The sequence below is a fragment of the Tenrec ecaudatus genome, chromosome 12 (assembly GCF_050624435.1).
Source record: "Tenrec ecaudatus isolate mTenEca1 chromosome 12, mTenEca1.hap1, whole genome shotgun sequence".
Classification (NCBI taxonomy): domain Eukaryota; kingdom Metazoa; phylum Chordata; class Mammalia; order Afrosoricida; family Tenrecidae; genus Tenrec; species Tenrec ecaudatus.
In genome coordinates this window covers 101,411,669-101,431,927 of record NC_134541.1, presented here as the reverse complement: position 1 = coordinate 101,431,927, position 20,259 = coordinate 101,411,669, and the positions used below count along the sequence as shown (strand labels likewise).

The window sequence follows — 20,259 nt, the reverse complement described above, 5'->3', positions numbered from 1 at the left end:
CTAGACCAGAGGATGTACACTGGTACAAATAGGAACTGGAAACACAGGGAATCCAGGATGGATGATCCTTTTAGGACTAGTGGTGAGAGTGGCGATACCGGGAAGGCGGAGGGGAGGTGGGGTAGAAAGGGGGAACTGGTTACAAGGATCTGCATGTGACCTCCCTGGGGGATGGACAACAAAAGAGTGAGTGAGGGGAGACATTGGGCAGTGTAAGATATGACAAAATAATAATTTCTAAGTTATCAAGGGTTCATGAGGGAGGGGGAGCAGGTAGGGAGGGGGGAAATGAACTGATGCTGGGGCTTACGGGGAGAGCATATGTTTTGAGCATGATGAGGGCAACAAATATACAAATGTTCTTTACACAATTCATGTATGTATGGGTTGTGATAAGAGTTGATGAGCCCCCAATAAAATGATTTTTTAAAATAGTTTGGGATCATATTCATAGTCACTTTTGCACTCCGAGCGACCCTATAGGACAGAGTAGAACCTTATGGTTTCGACAGCCACATCCTTCTTAGAGCAGCTGCTTGACTTGAACCACCAACCTTGCCTTGCAGTGGCAGCATAGCACTCAGCCCACTGTGCCACCAGGGCTCTGTAGGATTGGGGGCGGGGACAAGCCATTACTGTGGATGACAGTCTAGAGAATAGTGCTTCCACTGTTAGTGCCTGCCTCTCTAGCTCCTGCCCCGTCATCGGCACCCAGTAGCAGGTATTGAATGACCAATGGCCCTTCCCTCCCGGACATTCCTCCCCAAAGAGCAAAGTGGTCGGGAAGCTTACCATCAGCCTAGGTCCAAGGGTCAGCAAGGAAACCGTGGGCCAGGGTTGCCGACGGGCTCACCCTCGGCCCCATCACCGGCGCTCTGGGCCAGCTGGGCCTCACCATTGTCCTTGCTGGTAACCCGCGCAGGGCCTCTGAGGAACCTTCTCAAGGGACAGGTGTAAGTTAGCATCATTCTTCTCCAGAAAGGCCCACGGATCCCAGACTGCCTTCTGGTCACACACAGCTGCTGGTGTCCTCCCCTCGCCTCTCCTGCCCTTTGCCCCCCAAGAAGAGTGTCTCCACCTTCAGACCATGAAGCAAAGTGAACTCAGGGCTCTCCCCTGTTGGTACCCACCACAGTTTGGGCATCACAGGGCTCACATTCCCCCCTGGACGTAAGAAAGTGTGAGCTCTCGGTCCCTGCTCTGCGTGAGGGACCTGGGACACTGCAGCTGCAGCCTTAGTGGGTGCTGCTTCAGGGCTGTGCAGTGGGGCCTTAGCTGCCTGCATGGTGGGGAACAGCCTGGGGAGCCGGTCCCACCCCCACCCCTCTAGGAGCTTCCTGGCTTTGTCTGTTTGGTGCACCAAGCACCCAGCCATGAGGAAGCCGCCACTGAGTGGCCATAATGGGCCCAACCCTTGAATGCTCCCCAAAATACAGGCCCTGACCCTTTCCCTGGTGGCCTCCTGTGCAGTGCACAAGGTACCAGGAGCTATGCCCACAAGGGCAGGCCGGACAGCAGAGGGGAGCCTTGGGGACAGCTGGCCTGGGAAGTCAGTCCCCTCCACCCTGAGCCACAGGGGCTTGGCCTTGAGGCCTTGCCGTCAAAATAAAAGGCAGGCTGTTGCCCCAAGTGGCTCCTGGGGCGCCTGCACCATCAGCCGTATCTCACCAGAGGGCACAGAGGGAGGATTCCAGTTGAAGGGAGACACCAAGGAGAGTTTGTGTTGCCCAGAGACGAAGATGACCGCTATAGGAAGCGCGTGCGTCTGTTGAATGCAAAGGTGCTAAGGGTGTGAGCAGCACACGCCGTGATGCAGGCCAGAGTCCCAGGGAGTGGGAGATGATGCCAGGCCTGCACTTCGTGGTCTGCTGTCCATTGCACTCGCCCTTCCTCGCGCGTCATGACCCCGCTCATAGGGGACCATGCCAGGACCCTCTGTCCCCAGGGCAGGTGCCTGGCAGTGCCTGTGGTAGATGCTCACGCTATTCATAACTGATGGTAACCCTGGCTGGAAACAGGGCAAAGACAGGGGCATGAGTCACAGGGAACAGCACAGGGCCTAGGGCCTGGATCGAGCCCCCACTTCTCCAGGCCTCAGCTTTCTCATCCTCTCCCCGCCCCGGGGAGTAACACCCTTAGGGAGTTGCAGGCCTTCAGCTCTCAACCGTACTTTGTGTACACACTTAAAGAAGGCAGTGGGGTGGGGGGTGGGAGGGGGTTGTCATCGTGCCACCACACCCACCGAAGGGGAGCTGCCCCAGAGGACCAAGCTCCTTGGCCAGCCCCCTTGCATCCCAGCCTGCAAGCAGGGAAGTGAGAGGGGAGACACTGTCTGGGCTGTTGCTTCAGATGGAGCAGCGATGTGCAGTTTAGAGGGAACAAAATGACGCCTGGCTCAGACACCGGGCTAATCCCAGTTCTGCCCTCACGCTCCCAGCCTGGCCCCTGTCTGTGAGCAGCTGTCCTGAGCTCTGCTGTGCCATGTCTCTGCTTTCCAGATGAAGCCCATGAACGTGGAGTACCTTATGATGGACGCCTCCATCCTGCTGCCCCCGACGGGCACGCCGCTGACGGGCATCGACTTTGTCAAGCGCCTGCCATGTGGGGATGTGGAGAAGACTCGGCGGGTGAGTGGGAGGCGGAGCCCTGCCCCCTCCCAGGGCAGGAGGAAAGGGTCCCTGACCTGGTCTGGACGGTAGGTGGCAGCCACCCCCAGGCTTCCCCAAAACAAGGACTGGACTTCTCTTTCCTTTGGTCCTGACATCAGTGCAGGCACCCACCCCAAGCCCAAGGAGCTCGGTGTGCAGTCTCACCCAGACATGCCAGTGCCCACAGGCTGACTGGGCTCCCGATCTTGGTCCTGGAGACGCCCCAGGAGAGGGCGAGCTGAGGTGCCCCCTGAGGAAGCAGTGCAGACTGCAGCAGTTCTGGACGCCCTGGCAGAGCCTGTGCTCCTGTGACCAGCAGTTGAGTCTCCTTAGAAAACAGCTGCGCCTGGCAGCTCTGCGCTTAGTCTCTTGTTCCCTGTAAGGGCAGACTTCTTCTCTGGAGAAAGCCCCTAGGAGCACCTCCCGACAGCGGCCAGCCCAGGGCGTTGAATAGCAGGAGTGGCATTTTGCAGCCGCCCGCCTCGGATGAGGATTCTGAGGCCCTTCTCCCCTCCCCTGGCCAGTGACACTGCCTCAGAGGCCTGAGACCAAAGGTCGCCAGACCCATATCACCTGCTGTCTGGGCAAGTCTGCCAAGCCCACCCAGGACCAGCCGGGCACTGGTGTCCATTGTGGATGACAGTGTCTGCTCTGGATGTCCTTGGCATTGGTACCCACAGAGGAGAGCTGGCAGCTGTGTATCAGCCTATCAGCTCCTCGATGGGGCTCGCCCGTCCTGAGCCTCTGACTGGTCCTGGGGAGCTCCGGGTGAGGGTTCTCCTCAGATCTGAAAAAGCCCACCCTGTCACGCTGCAGCATCTCTAGGCCAGACAGGGCCTGGCAGGCCTCTCTCCTGCACTCTATCTGCGGCCTACTCCGTTCATGGCTCATTGGGTTTCTCAGCAAGTACGCTGGCTGTATCCTCATGACAAAGTGGGTCCTTCTGGTTGGTTCTGTATGTCGGTTTCCTGTGTAATCTTCATAAACACAGAGGAGGCGGCCACTGCTACCGTCCCATCTTACACAGGACTAAACTGAGGCCCAGGGAGGCCAAATGAGTTGCTCAAGATTGCCCAGCAAGTAAGGGCCAAGCTGGGGTTCTTCCCAGAGCCTAAACTCTTAGTCTCTCAAGCCCGCTGCTCCCGCTGCTACCTTCCTGGGACAGGCCTCCTTGGGGCTGGGCAGCAGGATATGGTTACCCGCAGGCTGGAAGCTAAGTGGGGATGAAGGCAGGTGCTGCATGAGGGCAGGATCTTACCAAAGGAATGTGGAGTCAGGTCCCTAACCCTACCTGGGCAGGCTCCAGAGGGGATGGTTCCCCAGGTGCAAGATGGGTGGGCTGAGTGGCCAGGTGAGGCAAGGGATCAGAGAGACTGTGACCACCATGGAGAAGAGTGAGCAGTGGTGAGGTCAGAGAGCTGATAGTGCCAAGCCCACCAAAGACCATGGCTGTGAACCATGTGCTCGACCTAATGACAGCATGCCCTGCTTGGGGTGAGGCTGGGACAGGCAGCCCTGACCGGCAGCAGAAAAATAGAGCAACCACAGCCGAGTGTCCTGTGGGACAGCAGCCCACCTCCCACACCACAAGTGGGATGCTCGGCCCATCGTGCTGATGGAAGCAGAGACCAAGCTCCCAGGAATGTCAGGGCGGGCTCTTGTCTGCCTCACAAGCTCACCAAACACGTCTTAAATCTCAGGAGCCAAGCAGAAGCGCGATGGCAGAAAAATAGAGTAGGCCGCCTCCAAGCAGAGCGCTCCACCTTAAAAACGCTTGCCTCTCTGACTCCCTTTCTGCAGTGTTTCCACTGCTCACCTCACTCCAGCAGCTTGGCCAGCAGGAATCACCCTCCAGCAGGTTCAGCTGGGATAGCACAGCAGGGTGCTTTGAATCCAAGCCAAGCGAAGTGCAGGGCTCGCAAGTGCCTGGGGGCTGGTGTGGTTCCTCTGAAGTGTCCAAAGAACATTCCTCGTCATGCCTTTGGAATCAGAGGTGCTTGTTCTTTGCTTTGGGGTTGTTTTCCACCTCTCTACTCCCCACCCAGGGACTTAACTTTTAGGAGGCTTTCTTCAAAAGCCCTCCCCCCAGACACACACACACACACACACACACACACACACACACACACACACACGAGATTCCTTGTAGGACTTCTCAAAGAAGCTCAAACATCCTTCGTAGTGAGTCATTCCTGACTCTAGAATAGTCCCTCAGACAGCCGTCAGCGAGAGCTGGATTCCTGTGACATGCCAGGCACTGCTATGCTCGTGGGTACAGGAGTGAACCAGGTGAAGAGGCTCTGCCCTCTGTACCTTCCACCACACCGGGAGAGACTGATAAAAGAACAAGCTTGTTGGCAGACTGCAGAAAAGGCTTTAAAGGAAGGGAGTGGCCGGGAATGAAGATGAGGTGTTGCTTTACAAAGAGCCATATCTTAGCCATCACCAAACCACGGTGACCCCACTGTGTTCCAGAGTGGTCTGATTGACAGAAATCTCTACCACCGCTCCTGGGGTGATTTGAACCACCAACCTTCAGGGGGAGAGCTGGTGGTGTGATCCGCCCAGTGGCCAGTTAGAAACCACCTGCAGCTCCGCAGGAGAAAGACTGGACTTTGTACTCCCATAAACAGTTACAGTGTCAGAATCCCACAGTGAGTTGTTGTGAGTCGGCATTGACTCGATGGCAGTGAGTTTGGTTTGGTTTGGAGCTGAGGGCAAACTATTGGCACCTCCCATGGCCTGCACTGTAGATTGCATGTCCAGGCGAAGCAGGGGTGTAGAGTGACTTTCACACTGGAACTGGAGCTCAAGGAGGTGGTTCCAGACCGAGGAAAGCACAGGGGCTGAGGTGGTGACAGTCTGGCTGAGTGCCCAGCCAGCAGCAGGGTGCCCAGAGTGGAGGGAGAGGGAGTGGAGACACAACGGAAGGCTAGAGAGGAGGGTGGTCCAGTCCTGCCAGTGAGAGAGAGGCACCTGCAATAAAGTCGTGCTTTCTTGCTTGCACACATTTTGGCAAATCACGCCATTCATAGTTTCACCTGGACCAGGAAACAACCTGGTGACCAATGGAGCCAAGGTTGGTGCTGTCTAGGACTGCGTCTTCCTGCGATCCTCCATCAGAGCCCTGCTTGGCAAGTAGAAGGTGAGCACAACGGAGGAAGACGTCCATGAGCCAATGGACACAATGGCTACGTGGGGCTCACACACCGCAGCGAGGGCGAGGATGGCTCTGGACCAGGCCCTGTGGGGTTCCGTTGTACGCGGGTGGCCATCCTCTGGAGCTGTCTGCGCAGCACCGAACAGCAACAGCATGGACATACTTGTTGAGCGCTTGCTAGGTGCTGGGGCAGAGCTGGGAAGAAACACCAGGTATGACCAAAATAGCAAGAATGGCCTCCGTGCCCGAGCAGCGAAGGGCGTTCCCTTTGAAGTGTAGGTGTCTGGAGTCAGGCTTGTGCGGGACCCTCCCATGTGTAGGGGCAGCTGGAAAAGCTGTGAAAAAGAACACTCGCTCCTGAGTCAGACCACCCTCAGGTTAAGTCCCAACTAGGGCTGTGTGACCTTGAACAAGTCACTCTGCCTCCCGAGCCTCAGGCTCCCTGTATGGGAGAGACACCGGCTCATCAGCGAACTGAATCCACGCAAGTTTCATGCTAGAAAGAAGAGATGGAAGGACAAGGTTTTTTGGTGACTGCAATCCCAAACCAGACACTTCTTTTTTTCAGACACGTCTGTCATGTGATCTTGGGCACCATTATGTAATCAATGTATCTGCCCAAGGTTTTATTTGTCCCTGCAGTCTGTTTCCTGGTTCCCTTGTAAAATTGTAATTAGCTTTTTAGTTTATCGCTATTGACCGGGAGGAAATAAGATGTTTTGCCTACTTGTTAGATGTGTATTATGCATCAGAGACAATAAGATGGTGTCTCCTAATATTTTGAAAGTAGAGGGGAAAAGATTCCCAGTTATCTCATCACTGTAAATGGAGAGCGAGGCATTTTTGTACTTTCTTACGTCACGTACTTTGACAGGAGAGAGCAGTCCCTGGAGAAGGACATCATGTTTGGTAAAGTGGAGGGGCAGCAAAGAAACAGGCCCTTGAAAGTTAAACAAGCGGCCACCTTGCAGGGAAGCAACAAGGTCCACATGGAAGCAGCCTGGCAGCCTGTGTGATCATGAGGTGTCCACAGGGACAGGTACCAGAAGTTCACAAACAAGCCACCAAGTTGACGTGATGGATGTGGGCAGCACCCACCTGTCAGATCATTGGACAGTCCCTCACAGAAGGGCCACACAGAAGGGATGACAAATGTAGGGAGCGGTATAGCACTGACTAAACACATAACTGCCCTCTAGTTCTTTCATAGTATCTCCCCTTACCGTTACAGTCTTTGTTTTACCTCATTCATCTTGTTAGACCTGCGCGTGTTCATTTGTACAGCTAAGAGCATTCGATGCATGAAAACAAAGATAGATAACCATTCAGAAACTAACAGTTTTGAAAATAATGATGGCAACGTAAGTACAAATATGCTTGATAAAATTGATGTATGGATTGTTATAAGAGTCATAAGAGCCCCCAATAAAATGAACTTTAAAAAAAAACAAAAAGAAACAATAACGGGTGTAATGATTCCCTGAGGGTGCAGGAAGAGGGGGTGGTGGAGGGGGAGGGGAAGCTGATAACAACGGTGACTGTACAACCCCACTCCAGGAGAACAAATAACAGAACTGTAGATAAACAGATACATTGGATGGTGTAAGACAGCAGTTCTCATATGTGGGTCGTGACCCCTTTGGGGGTCGAACGACCCTTTCATAGGGGTCGCCCAATTCGTAACAGTAGCAAAATTATAGTTATGAAGTAGAAACAAAAATAATTTTATGGTTGAGGGTCACCACAACATGAGAAACAGTATGAGAGGGTCACGGCAGGGGTCCTCAAACTTTTTAAACGGGGCCAGTTCACTGTCCCTCAGACCCATTGGAGGGCCAGACTATAGTTTAAAAAAAAACTGAACAAATTCCTATGCACACTGCATATATCTTATTTTGAAGTAAAAAAACAAATGGGGCAAAAACACCCGGTGGGCCACTTGTGGCCCACAGGCTGTAGTTTGAGGACCCCTGGGTCACAGCATTAGGAAGGTTGAGAACCACTGGTGTAAGATGTAGCAAATAATGATAATATATACTATAATAAGGGTTCCGGGGGGAGGGGGAGAGAGGGGATACACAATTATGAGGGTGACCCAGGACCAGGCAGCGTTCTGTTCCCTCGTACATCAGGTCACTGAGCATCACAGCAGACTTACCTGCACCTAGCTAGCACCTTCCAATCTCTGTTTGCAAACTCGTCTCGGTGTCTCCTGGTCATGCCCTCCTCCCACTCCCACCTTGTATGGTAGTGCACACTACCATGTGCGCTGGTGCTTTTGTAATAACTCAATTCTCTCTTCACTGTGACCCCGGCTGTCATTTACGTAGCCGCTTCCCTGGCCAGAGACATTTCGGTTGCCTCCGCATGACGTTGTTTTTGATTGAACTGCAATGGAGAGTTTTATGAATACAGTGCTTTCTTTCTTTTGGGTTATTTCTTTAGGATAAGTTCCCAGAAGCGGAATTTCTGGTTCAAAGGGTATGGACGCGTGTGTATGTGTGTCTACATGTCTCCAAATTGCTTTCCCAGTGGGTTGTGGCCATTTTTAATTGCTTCAGCACCCTTTTAAGAACGCCTGACTTTCACAGCCATTTCCACAGGCTTGGTGGGCATCTAACCTGAGTGGCAGTCCCCCAAACTAAGCAGTTCACTAATGCAGCAGGGGGAACAGGGGTGCAGTTGTGAACAGAGCCCGTGTCCCTGGCCTGCCCAGGGCTCCGTGCTGTCCCCTCGTCATCTGTTGCACTGCCTCCATGGTGGCCCTGGGAGCAGGAGGCCTGGGTTGGGAATCTGTGTGACTTGCCTTGGTCTCAGGTTGAGACAAGGTCTGCCCAAGTCCAAATCTGTCCTCCTGCCAGGCTCACTGGACCGTTTCCCGGGAGCGCTCCTTGCCAGAGTTTGCTCACCGACGCCTGGATGCAAAGAAATGGGAAGAATGATGCTCGTCTTCTGTGTGAGCCTGGCACCGCCACCCCTTCCACCCCCCAGTCAGCTCAGCCTTCCAGGGTCAGTCTCCTGGCATGCTCTGGGAGTACCTGGGAGAGTGATCACTTGTTGTTTTTTAGTAAAACCTTTAAATTGGCACATCTTCTTGGTACAGAGAGCTTCCTTCATGGAGCAAATGGTTTGCACTCGTGTCCCCACCTGAAAGAGGAGTCGTAGTGACGAGGGGCAAAGTTCTGCTGAGCTGCTCTCTGGAAGAATGCGGCCGCGGAAACTCTGCACAGCAGTCCCCCTGCCCGTGAGGGCTGCTGTGGGTCAGAACCCCCGAGCTGGCCAGCCTTAGAGGCTTATATTGTAATGTACACGTGCTAGAAATGGCTTCCATTTGTGGCCCACAGAACAAATTTTTATCAAATTCCAAACCTCCTCTGTCTTTGAAGACTTTAACTTTTCAAAATGGAAAGCTAGTGTGTAGAAACCTCATAAACACCCATTCCCTCCCCCACCCTTGCCCCCAGACTGCAGCCTGCTTGGTTTCTTTGCCTTCAAAACCCCATGAGGAATGATTTGAACAGAAGTAAGGCTTTGGTTGACTGGACCTGATGGGGATGAGTTGCTTTCTCTCCTAACATCATCCTGAGGCCACGCCTTCTCGTTAGAGAATTCTGGCTGTAAAACATGTCCCGTCCACCCCTCCTTTCGCCCCTCCCCGCCTTGGGCCCTCTGAAGCCCCGTAGGCCATCCCGGCTGTTTGAACTTCCTATGCCCCTGGTTAGCGGCAGGCCAAGGCCCAGGGCCCCACCCAGTGCTATGGCTTCGAAATAAAAGCTGCCGTTTTCTCAGGCTTGTTGCAGGTGTCTTTATAAGGACTCTGCTGAGACAACCGGGTAAGACTGGTCAGAGACTAGGGCCCCCAGTACCACTGTCCTCCCAAAACTGCCCTTTCTCCTGGGGTTTAGCCCACGGGTGAAGCTGCTCCAATGCCACAGGAGGCCATGAAATCCCCTGTGGTCCTGCCAGCCTCCTCTGTGCACGCAGGGACTTTCTTCCTGTTCGGGGAGCACCCTTGCTGTGGAAACCCAGCCCCGGCTGTACCCTTGGGTGTACACACAGGCCCCAAAGTGCCCCCTGCCTTCCCCAGTGCCGTGGCAGGGAAATGACCGCATTGTGCCCTGTGCCGCCCCGAACCTGGCAGCATCCCTGCAGGGCCCAGACAACCGGCCCATTTCACAGATGAGGAAAGGGAGCCTGTGGAGGGCAGCTGCCTGTCTAGTGCCAGGTCATTCCCTTCAGCCCCACGCCGCAGCCTGGCCCGCCATCCAGACGCCAGGGGAAGGCCTGAGGTGGCTGTTCCTGCTGACTGCCCCCTGGTGGCCCGGCCAAGCAGCCCCAGTCAGGACTCGGGAGGGTGCCCTTGGGGCAAGGCCGCACCCACAGGTGCAGGCTGCTTCTGCTCAATCTGCTGGCTTCCGGGGTCTGGCTGCTGCTGTGTCCGCTCTCTGGAGATGCCTGGTGGTGGTCACTGTGGGTTCCCAGCAGACACCTCTCTTGTGGCTGGGTGCCCTGTGCCAGAGGGGGACTGTCTTCCTTCACGAAGCAGGCTGAGAAGCCTGCAACCCAGCCTGTCAGCCCGGCCCAATCCCTGGAAGTGACAGCAGGGAGGGGACATATCCTGGGAGGGCCTTGCTGGCTCCAGAGCCCACAAGCACCTCACACGTTCTATACATCCCGTCCCATACCCCCCCCTCACACACACACACACATACAGTAGGTGGGACGGTGAGGCACTTTTGCTGGTGACAGATTTCCAAGTTCCATGCTGGGTTAACTGGGAAAGGCTTGGGTCTGTCCTCACAAGAAGGACTTAGCCCGCTTCAGTGAGACATGGGGGCCAGGCCACCAGGGCAGTGGTGTTAGGAAGGTCACAGGGCATCTGAGGGAAGCGCTGACAGGTGACAGTTTCTTCGCTGGGACAGGGTGAGCCCATGCTGCTGCCCTCTGAGGGTGGACCTGGATCTGCTGGGCGCGGTGCACTCTGGGGTTGCTGCTTCCCCTCTCCCCTTGAAAGCAGCTGTGTGGTTGCTGCCGCCGTTGACTCTTCTCCTGTCTGCCCCACGTCCAGGCCATCCGGGTGTTCTTCATGCTGCGCTCCCTGTCACTGCAGCTGCGTGGGGAGCCCGAGACCCAGCTGCCGCTCACCAGGGAGGAGGACCTGATCAAAACGGACGACGTCCTGGATCTGAGTGAGTCAACCGTCCTGCAACACCTGCCCGCCCACTCAGTCATGTGTAACCTGCTTTGGTTCTGGGGCTCGCGATCTGTGACTGTCAGCGGGGACTTTGGAGAAGTCGAGGGGTCTGCCGGGGCCTCTGCCCCCTGCAGACCAGGGGAGACATGCTGGTGGGCTGCCCAGAGGTGGAATCACTGAGAGCACATAGATCCCAGCCCCCCATGCATGACCTCTGTGGGTTTGGTGTGTCTGGGGTTTCTCCATGGTTCCCACTATTCAGCAATCAAAGGGGAACTCACAAAGCAAAAGGGCTCAGGTACAGGTCAGGACACTGGAGGTGGAAGCCTGCGACCTGGGCTGCTTATGTAACCCCTCGAGCCCTCTGGTTCCCGTCTGTAGCTTGGGCACAGACGGCTAGCCCAGCCCCGGGCACCCTATATCTTGTCCATTTGTGTAGTTTCTTTGTCGGCACTCATGAGCAAGCTGATGCTCCTTGGACTTTAAAGGCCCCATAGTGAATGAGGACAGGTTGGGAGAGAGAGAAAATGCCTCTCGGGCCACCTTGAGACCAAGAAAGGGAAAGTGGCAGAGCCGTCTGGGAGTAGTTCTGCCATCCTTCGGCCCTGCTGGATCTGGGGAAGGAAGGCAGTGTCGTCAGGAAGCTGCTGTGCCCCCTCTCTGCCTCCGCTTCATCCTTGAGAGGCCTGTCCCCGCACAGTAATAAGGTGGCCACTGGCAGCAATTTCCCTATAACTTATGCCAGAACCCAGGATAGGGCTGTCATCGGACACGTGGCCATCCCTGAGCCCAGAAGTGTTCAGAGCCATGACGGGAGTCCCAGTTGGCTAAGCTGGGGTCACGTGTCCTGTCCTGGAGCGGGGGAGGGGGGGGGCAGTTCTTTGTGAAGCACATCACCCAAGAGAGAGGCCCTCGGTGGCCCTCGGAGGAAAACCCTAGAGAAGGGGTGCATGCTGGGTAAGAAATGGGGGACCATTGCTCACTGTCCTATGTAACCAGGGTATGGTCTTCGTCGTTTTAATCAGCTTTATTATGATGTCATTTACCTACAGTAAAATTCATAAAGGGTTAACATACAATTCAGTGAATTGTGACAAAACTTGTGTAACCAACCATCGTAGTGGAGAATGTTGAGGATTAGCTGTGGAGCCAGACATCCCTGCCCTGCTCTGCATGCCCCAAGCCCCCCGCGTGCCTGTAACATGGGGTGCTGCTTCCTGTTGCTGTTGTGAGGCTTGAATGACATCCATGACCGAGCAGTAAGACAAAGGCCGTCCTGTTGCCTGACTGGGAGCAGCCCTGGAGTCAGAACAGACGGTGCCCACGCAGTTCCCTGTGTGTTGTTCAAAGCCCCGAGGGGTATCTGGGCAGATTCACCGCCATCTTTTGGTTATGGCAGTGAGGTGCTGGGGCACTGAAAGCACCCAGCGCCCTCCTGAGGCCCACAAGCTTCTCAGAAAGAGATGCTCACTGTGGCACCGGTTATCTAGCCTCCTGGTCTTGCCGTCTTCCTGCCTCCCTCCCGCCCCTTTCTTGGAAGAGCAAGCACTGTGTCCCTTCTGTGCCCGTCCCCCCTGAGCAGTGACCACGGGTTTCTGGAAGCATTTAAATGGCTCAAGTTGACTGCAGGGAGCCATAAACCTGTCTTTCAAGGAAACGCGGGGAAACGGCTTGCTTTCAAGGCAGCCACTCCATCAGGGCATCAAGCAGCTTTGTGTCTGTGAAATGGAATTAAAGTTTTTGCTGGGAATTCACAGCCTTCCCTCCTCCCGCCAGGAACAGCCTGCCGAAATAAAGGTTAAAAGTATTTCACTTATCAATTTTAATTGATTAGATAGCTAGTTGAGATCATTTCACTGAGCCTTTTTGGGTAGCTGACCATTAGGAAAGTAACAGCTGCCTGGCTTTACCCAGCCCGGTTGCAAATTATGCCTTTGGCTGGAAGCGGGTGACGGAGCAGTACCAGCAGTGGGAGGCCCCGAATGACACGCGTGTGTACTTCTGGCTGCTTGTGACTTTGCGTATCGGGGGTGGGTGGGTGGGTGGGGCTGGTTTAGCGGGCGATTTTTAAGCTAGAATTTCTCACTTCTCATTCGGGGAGAAAATAAGCCTACTTTGCACCTCGCATAGAGCCGTCAGAATGGAGAAACATGGCGAGCGGCCCAGGGGAAGGCATGTGGTCCACTGTCCCCGAGCAATGGGGTTTTATCTCCTGCCGGAGCTTGAAGTGGCCTGGCATACTTTGATGGAATTTGATATGGCTGCACAGCTGTGAGGAATGCCAACTGCGGGCCCCAAGAAGGAGGTGACGTTAAGTGTGTTTGCTCAGCTTGTCACCCTTAGATAAAAAGCCACAGTGTGTAGTGTTCTCTGCAGAGGCCACCTGGCCAAGGTGCTGAAAGCAGGTGTGAGTGATGGCAGCAGGCCTTGGGTCCAGGTGTGGCAGGTGAGCCTCAAGAGGGCTGCTTCTGACAAGAGCATCAAAGATCCCATTGCTGCGCCGGCTTTGTTGGAGGAGAGGAGAGTGGTATGGGTGGAGGTCACGGGCAGGCAGTCTGGCCGGCGGTGGGGGGGGGGGGCGGCAGTTGTAGTCGATTGTATAGAGAGAGTAGCCTCATGAGTGTCCGTATACCCAGCCCTTCACTCCAGCACTCAACTAGTATTTGGCCGAATTTTATTTCATCTGCTCCACCATCTCTCTTTGTGGAAAAATATTACCACTGCCACCCCCACCCCACACATCCCAGAGTACCCCACAGCAAGTGGGAGATACAGCGTTTCACCTATGAACACTCATCTCTAACAGTCAGGACTTCAGGTCACTCTTGCTAATTGAATTAGTTGCCACCATTTGCAAATTGTGAGCTTCTCCAGCCCCAGCTCTGGACGGGAGCCAGGGGAGGATAGACCGCCTCTGTGGATGACACACACCCCGGCCCCAAGCAGTTGATCGGCATAGTGAATTTGCTCAGGGTCTTCTTCCAGGGCAGCACAGGGTGAGATATGAACCAAAGTAGGAAGGAGGTGATGGAGAAGCTAAAAGACTTCGTGGCGCATGGCAGGTGCTCAGTGGCTCAGGGCTACCTTCCCTTGGTCTCTGTCATCCCTGCCGAGTCTGTGAGAAGTGGCTGAGACTGAATGAATGCTGCCTCCCTGCCTGTGCTTTCTGCTGGAATGACGTCAGAGGCGCAGCCGGAAATGCCCAGGCCTGGTGGCATGGCTTTGGGACAGCACTGGTCGACTTCCGTTGAAAGGTGCTGCGCTCAGGCTTCTCACCCAGGCAAGGACATGCTTCCTGGAGGGGCTGGAGAACACCTGTCAGCATAGACAGCGGTCCTTTTCAGACTCTGGACTTCACAGTCAGCAGATAGGGAACCTGACCCCACTGGGGCGGGCGGCCAGCTTGCGGTTTATTGCGTAGTCATGGTCTTTTTTTAAGTGTTCAGTAGTAGTCGTTGTTGTTGTTGTTGGCATCCGGTCAATTCCGACTCAGAGCGAACAGAACGAAACCCCGCCTGGTCCTGCACACTCTCCTCACTGCTGCTCATTGTGTGAGCCCATTGTTGCAGCCACGGTGGGTGCCCTCTACTTTCCCAGGGACGAGGTCCTTCTCCAGAGACTGGTCTCTCCTGATGACGTGTCCAAAGGAAGACGAAGCCTCGCCGTCCTCCCATTGGCAGATCAGTCTGTTCTCTGCAGGCCATGGTACTTCCGGTCTTCTTCTCCAGCACCACCTTTCAGAGGCACCGGTCCTTCTTCCGTCTCCCTTACTCAGTGTCCGGCTTTCACGTGCACACGAGGCATGGGAAATGCCACTTTTGGTTGCTTAACGTGCAGCTCCTGCAAGACAGGGAGGGCATTGTTGGGAGGGAGGGACAGTCTTTCCACAGAAACAGCAGGAGCTGCCTGCCCACATGCCGTGCTTCCTGGAAGTGTGGTCAAAAGGCGTGCAAGGGCAGACTAGTCCTGAGGGAAGCCAGTGTCCACCTTGATGGCTGTGTGCTCCGAGAGTGGGGGGTTGCCTGTGGGGCTGCTCTGTGGCAGGTGGAAAGGGCAGTGTGGCTGGAGGGCCAGGCCGGGCGAGGGGTAAAGGGCGGGGATACAGGGCTTAGGGGGACAGCTTGGGCCAACTGCTCAGGACTGATAGGTACTTGAAGGATTCCAGTTTTCATCCTAAGAACAGTGGAAGGTGATTTGTGGATTGCTTCGGTGGCCTCGGTGTGGAAGGCCGCTTATGTAGGTAGTGTGAGGACCAGCATCTTCTCCCTCAGGGCCTGCGTCCTGGCTGTGCCCCATCACAAACCAGGTGTCCCCCACACGCCCCATGATCTGCTTCCTTCCGGTCTGTGTGTGTTTCTCATGGAGCCATTGAGACCGTCCCTGGCCTCCCTGTTAAACGTGGCAGGGCTCTTCCCCAGTCCGCCCTCCTCTGTCCTCCGCGGGAATGCAGTGCACTGCGTCCAGATGGCACTAGGCGGATCCGCGGCTCCATCGCTGTCACCATGCTCGTCTCCCCACAGCCGTCCTTGGCGCTCTCGGTCTGCGACGGGGGTGCACGCCAGCCCTTGAAGGGTCTGTTCTCTCCCAAGAAGGCTCTCTCCGGGCGTGCTGACAAAGCACAGCCTCCAACCTTGTCTGTCTGTCCCCATGACCCACTGAGAAGTGTAGGAGGGCACCCAGCTCCCTAACTGTATGAACCATTTCTTGGAAAGATGAGTGTCAGGGGACCTGCCAATTGGAGCAGAACTGAAACCTGCATGGAGGTCAGTTCACAGCCACATGGCTCCACAAGGCAGCTGTGTTCCTGGTTAAGCAAGTCGCCCCCAAGAAGCATGTCACAGTCTGTCACCAAATGGGGCAAAGGTGGATGTCAAATCCAGGAGGCGAGTACAGACAAGGCATCCAGTGTCTCAGAGGGCATGGCAGGTGTGGCTTTGTGATGTGACCTGGGACACACACACACACCCCGTCCTCTGTACAGAGGAAGCAGAGTCCACATTGGGTCTCTGTCTATGGAGACCTGTGATGGCCCTCTGGTGGCCACCCCCTGCCCATGACCCAGCCTGCCTGCTCAGTTCATGTCTGACCTCCAGCCATCCCCACCCCACCCCAGTCCAGGCCTTGCATGACCCTAGCCTGCCAGCCAGCATTCATGTGGTCTCTCAGCCCACCCCTAACTCCTCCGCAGAGCCCCTGGGTGGCGCGCACTGTCAGGTATTCCATCACCGGGCAGATGGCTGCAGTGTGAACCAGCTGGAGGCCTTGGAAGACAAGCCAGGCCCTAGGCTACCGAAAGGTGCAGCCTTGTGCACATCGGGTCGCCAAGAGCCGGCCTTGAGTCCACGGCAGCTGACGGCAGCCCTGCTGGGACCCTCCAGGCTCCTTGGCACCTCTGGGCGAGCCCCCGGGGCATGGTCCTGGCTGCCTGACATGCACCTCGTGAACACGGGGCCCCAGGTGGTTCTGCACCCAAGTCCTTGACAGAGGCCTGTCTGGACTCTGCTGGTGTGTTTTCAGTCAGTGGAGGCCGCTGGGAGGCGAGTTCGAATCATGCCCTCCCTTGTTCATCACCGTGTATCCAAACACCAGGGTCCCGATGAGGACTTTTTCTCAGGAAGCAGACTAAGAATCTTCACCTCACTTGGGTTTTTGTTGTTGTTGTTTTTAACAAATCCTGCAGTCATTTCAACAGTGAGCTCCCTCTCAGAAGGCTAACCTGCTATGACTTCTCGTTCTTTTGGGGGGGACCCCTTTGAAAGCAGGACCCTGCCCTAGACTGAGCAGGGAAACTCTGCTAGGGGCCAGCAAACCCAGGGCTTACAGCGGTCCCCTCATTTTCCTCCGTGCACTTGATGAACAATGCTGCTGGCCTCTTTTCAGAAATGAAGTAGAAATACGGAGAAATGAAATTTGTGTCTTATAAACTGACTGGAAATGTGATTATAATGCAGCTGTCAGTTTTGTTCAAGTGGACGATTTTTAAGCAAATCCAATTGCAGCGGCATTTGGTTCGTTCAAAGCAAGGGTGATGTAGTTGTTTCCTGCATATTGATTATTTGATTGGTACCTGTCTGCTGGACCTATTTTTTCCCCTCAGTAGCATTCATTGATGTGGTTTAATGTATATTCCTGTAATCTTTCCCTGTTTTATAAACTTACAATCATAATTGAGCTACATTAGAGAGGCATGATCTGCTGACATCACAAGGTCGCCTAATGGCGATGCCCTCGCTTGTTGGTTTATGGGATGCAGCAGGCGCAGGCAGTCCTCCTGGACAGACAGAAAGTCCTTCTCTTTCTCTGCAGAGAGGGGTTTCTAGCTCATTCTGGTCCTGCGCTTTGGGAAATGAGGCATCGGGGCAATAGCACTCTTTGCTTCTCTGCCTATTAAAAGGAGTAATTATTCCTGTAGAACCCAGTCCATAACCCAACCGCCTCTCCCCCCCAGACCCCAGCCTCTTCCTGTACGTTTGAAAAATGGGGCCATGGTTTGACTGCTCTGGAGCAGCCAGGCCTCAGAGAGTGGACGGGTTCTGAGTGTGGCCGCTCCTCGGGGTGGCCTACTCCAGGGCCAGCCCCAACACTGTGGTTCTTTAAACTTGGCATGTTTCTTCACCCCGTTAAGTGCAGATCTCCCCTCTATAAGATAGGACGACTCTTGGGGCTGGGCCCGGTGTCTGGTGCGACCCTCTAGAGCCCCGTCAGCATTGGGTGGCAGAAGCATCGCAGACTAGGCAGCAGACTCGGCTCTGGGGCTCTTCCCCACACCTGCACCCCCCCCCCCCACCCAGTCTCCCTCAGCGCCCCAGATGGTCACTACCCCTCGGGTTGCTCAGGCCACAGACCTTAGCACAGCCTCGTCTCCTCTCTCATTGGACAGCCACACTACCAGCAAATCCTGCCCACTCACACATGAGGACATATTCGGAACCTAGCCTGCCCTCAGCCCTGCCAGCACCTCCTTTCTAGTCTGGAGCAGACTCTTTGAGAGTGCACCAGACCCTTCCAGGGGCTGACCTGATGTGTGTTCTACACACTCCACCACCAGTAGCACCTGCCACCCGTCCCTCTCTCTTCGACTCCACTCAGAGAGAAGGGGCTGCTGCCCTCAGAGGGCCCTCTCCTGCCCCCCACTGGCTTACCATGCTGTTAAACCCCCCCACCGTGGCCGGTTGACAGGGAAACCTCAGGAAACTGGGATCCATGAGGGAAACAAGTTAAAGTTAACGTTGGCTTTCAAATGTTCCTGGCCCCTGCCCACTCAGTGGGGCTGTCTGGGGCCCCGCCCACACAGGGCCTCCAGTTTTCCACCCACCACACATGCACTGCTCCTTCTCAGCCTGGCTCCTTATCAGAGGCGAGTGAGGGGACCCAGGAGCCTGGGGATGATGAGGCCTCCGCAGAGGGAAGCTTGCCTTCTGGCCCTGATGTCTGATCGACCACCAGATACCCAAAACAAGTCTCGGGGAGCCTGAACCCAAGCAGACACATGACTTTCCCCATATTGTTCAGTCAGAATAACCCCCACCCTCGCAGTCAGGAGAACCCCCCCCCCCCTTGAAACTCTTGGTCAGGAGAACCCCGCCCACTCCACTCCCCAGAGATACTGGCCACTTTCCTGACTCTGCTCCCCCTCCACCAGGCTAGCTCCCCCCCAGGGCCACCAGGAAGAACAAGGATGGGACTGTGAACCAGCACCGCCTCCCACCCGTTCACTGGGAAAAAACGATCCATGTGGAGAAATTCCTAGGAAGCTGGTCACCTAGAATTCCAAGTAAAGTCCAACTCAAACCATAGGAGCTTCTGGACTAGCAAGGAGTGACCATTAGGGCCTTTTCACTTAGAAACTGAAAGCAAGTGTCTTGATCTGAAAGTAGAAGGGCCCCAGGGAGGAGGGCCGCAGGCTGCCTGGTGCCACATAACGGCATCATGCGAGGCGCAGACGGCGGTCGGACTGCATTTTCAAATGAATGTCAAATGTTGTTTGCCGTGCTTTTAAGAAATGTACAGAACCCCGAGCCTTGGGTGCTCCAAAGCTGAAATTGTCACTTCCACCTTGACCTGCTGGAAAGTAGAAGTGACCATTGGTTTGCCACTATGCGCTTGCACGTAGTTGCATATCGAAGAATTGCTCTCGGCTGTCTAATTTGGCCCTGACGGGGCAGCCAGGGCAGGGCCATGGCAGGGGCTGCGGGGGGAGGACAGCCGTTTCTGGCCTGGGCACTCTGTATAGGCAGAGGCCCTCGGCCCTTAAGATGGGTGCAGATATTCACTGTGTACCCAGGCCCGATCCCAAGTGGTCCCAGGGGTGGGCCTGCAGTCTGCACTTGGAATGCCCCGGTAGAAGAGTCCATTGTACAACCAGTGCTTGGCACAGTAAGAATGTTCTGGAACTCAGCACTTGGTCCCAGCTTTGCCACTGACTTCAGTTCCCTCCAGCAGCAATCCTGCCCACCTTGTCATCATCCAGATGGCTTTGGTAGCCTGAGGAGGAAGACAGCTCTTAGGGGTCCAACACACCTGAGCTTCCCTCCAGGGCTGAAATAGACCATGGTTGGCCTGAAGTTAGGCCCACCTGTGTGGAAAGCAGGGCCCTTTGGCCAGGGGACTTGTTCTGGGTACTGCCTGGCCTAGGCACAGCCAGGCCCACTGTTCCTCGGGAACACACCAAGGGGACTGTGGGCATTACCTTAACAAACAAGAGTCAGCCCTGACGCATGGCAACCCCACTGCTGTCCCTTGGAGCTCTGCTCCATGGGATTGTCCATTTTCAGAAGTAGATCAGCAGGCCTTTCTTCAGGGATTTCCTTTAGAAAGACTCCAGCCCCAGTCTTGAGTTAGCAGCTGAGAGCGTCCACCAGGGACTCTTCGCCTCTCCCTCACTCATAGCCATAGGCGTCGATTCCAACTCGAAGTGACCCTTCAGGGCAGGGTAGGAGCTGCCCCTGTGGGTTTCCAACACTGGAACTCTTGATGAGACAAGAAAGCCCTGTCTTTCTCCCTCGGAGCAGCTGGTGATTTCAAACCGCTGACCTTTGAGTTAGCAGCCCAACTCGTAACCACTACACCACCAGGGCTCCTTGCCTTTCCCTTAGTTGAAGACAATTCACCAAGTCTCTCAAGCACTGAATACCTTGTCGAAGAGAGAGGGCTCTTAGGTGCTAGGTGTGGGGTACTCTCCGTCACTGATCTGCCCTGTGTGCAGGCAGACCAGGAGGCACCATGCAGAGCTGTACTCTGGAGGCACTAACACCCCG

General features: G+C 55.2%; 1 protein-coding gene across 7 annotated transcripts in view; it reads left to right on the top strand.

Annotated features, from left to right (window-relative positions):
• Positions 1–20,259, top strand: part of CLEC16A (C-type lectin domain containing 16A) — a 193,634-nt gene that overhangs the window by 96,383 nt on the left and 76,992 nt on the right. For all 7 annotated transcript variants that reach the window (XM_075564291.1, XM_075564287.1, XM_075564290.1 and 4 more), the window contains 2 exons: positions 2,499–2,627; positions 10,877–10,997. In XM_075564291.1, coding sequence (XP_075420406.1) covers positions 2,499–2,627; positions 10,877–10,997 — 250 coding nt within the window. The remainder of the gene's footprint in view (positions 1–2,498; positions 2,628–10,876; positions 10,998–20,259) is intronic.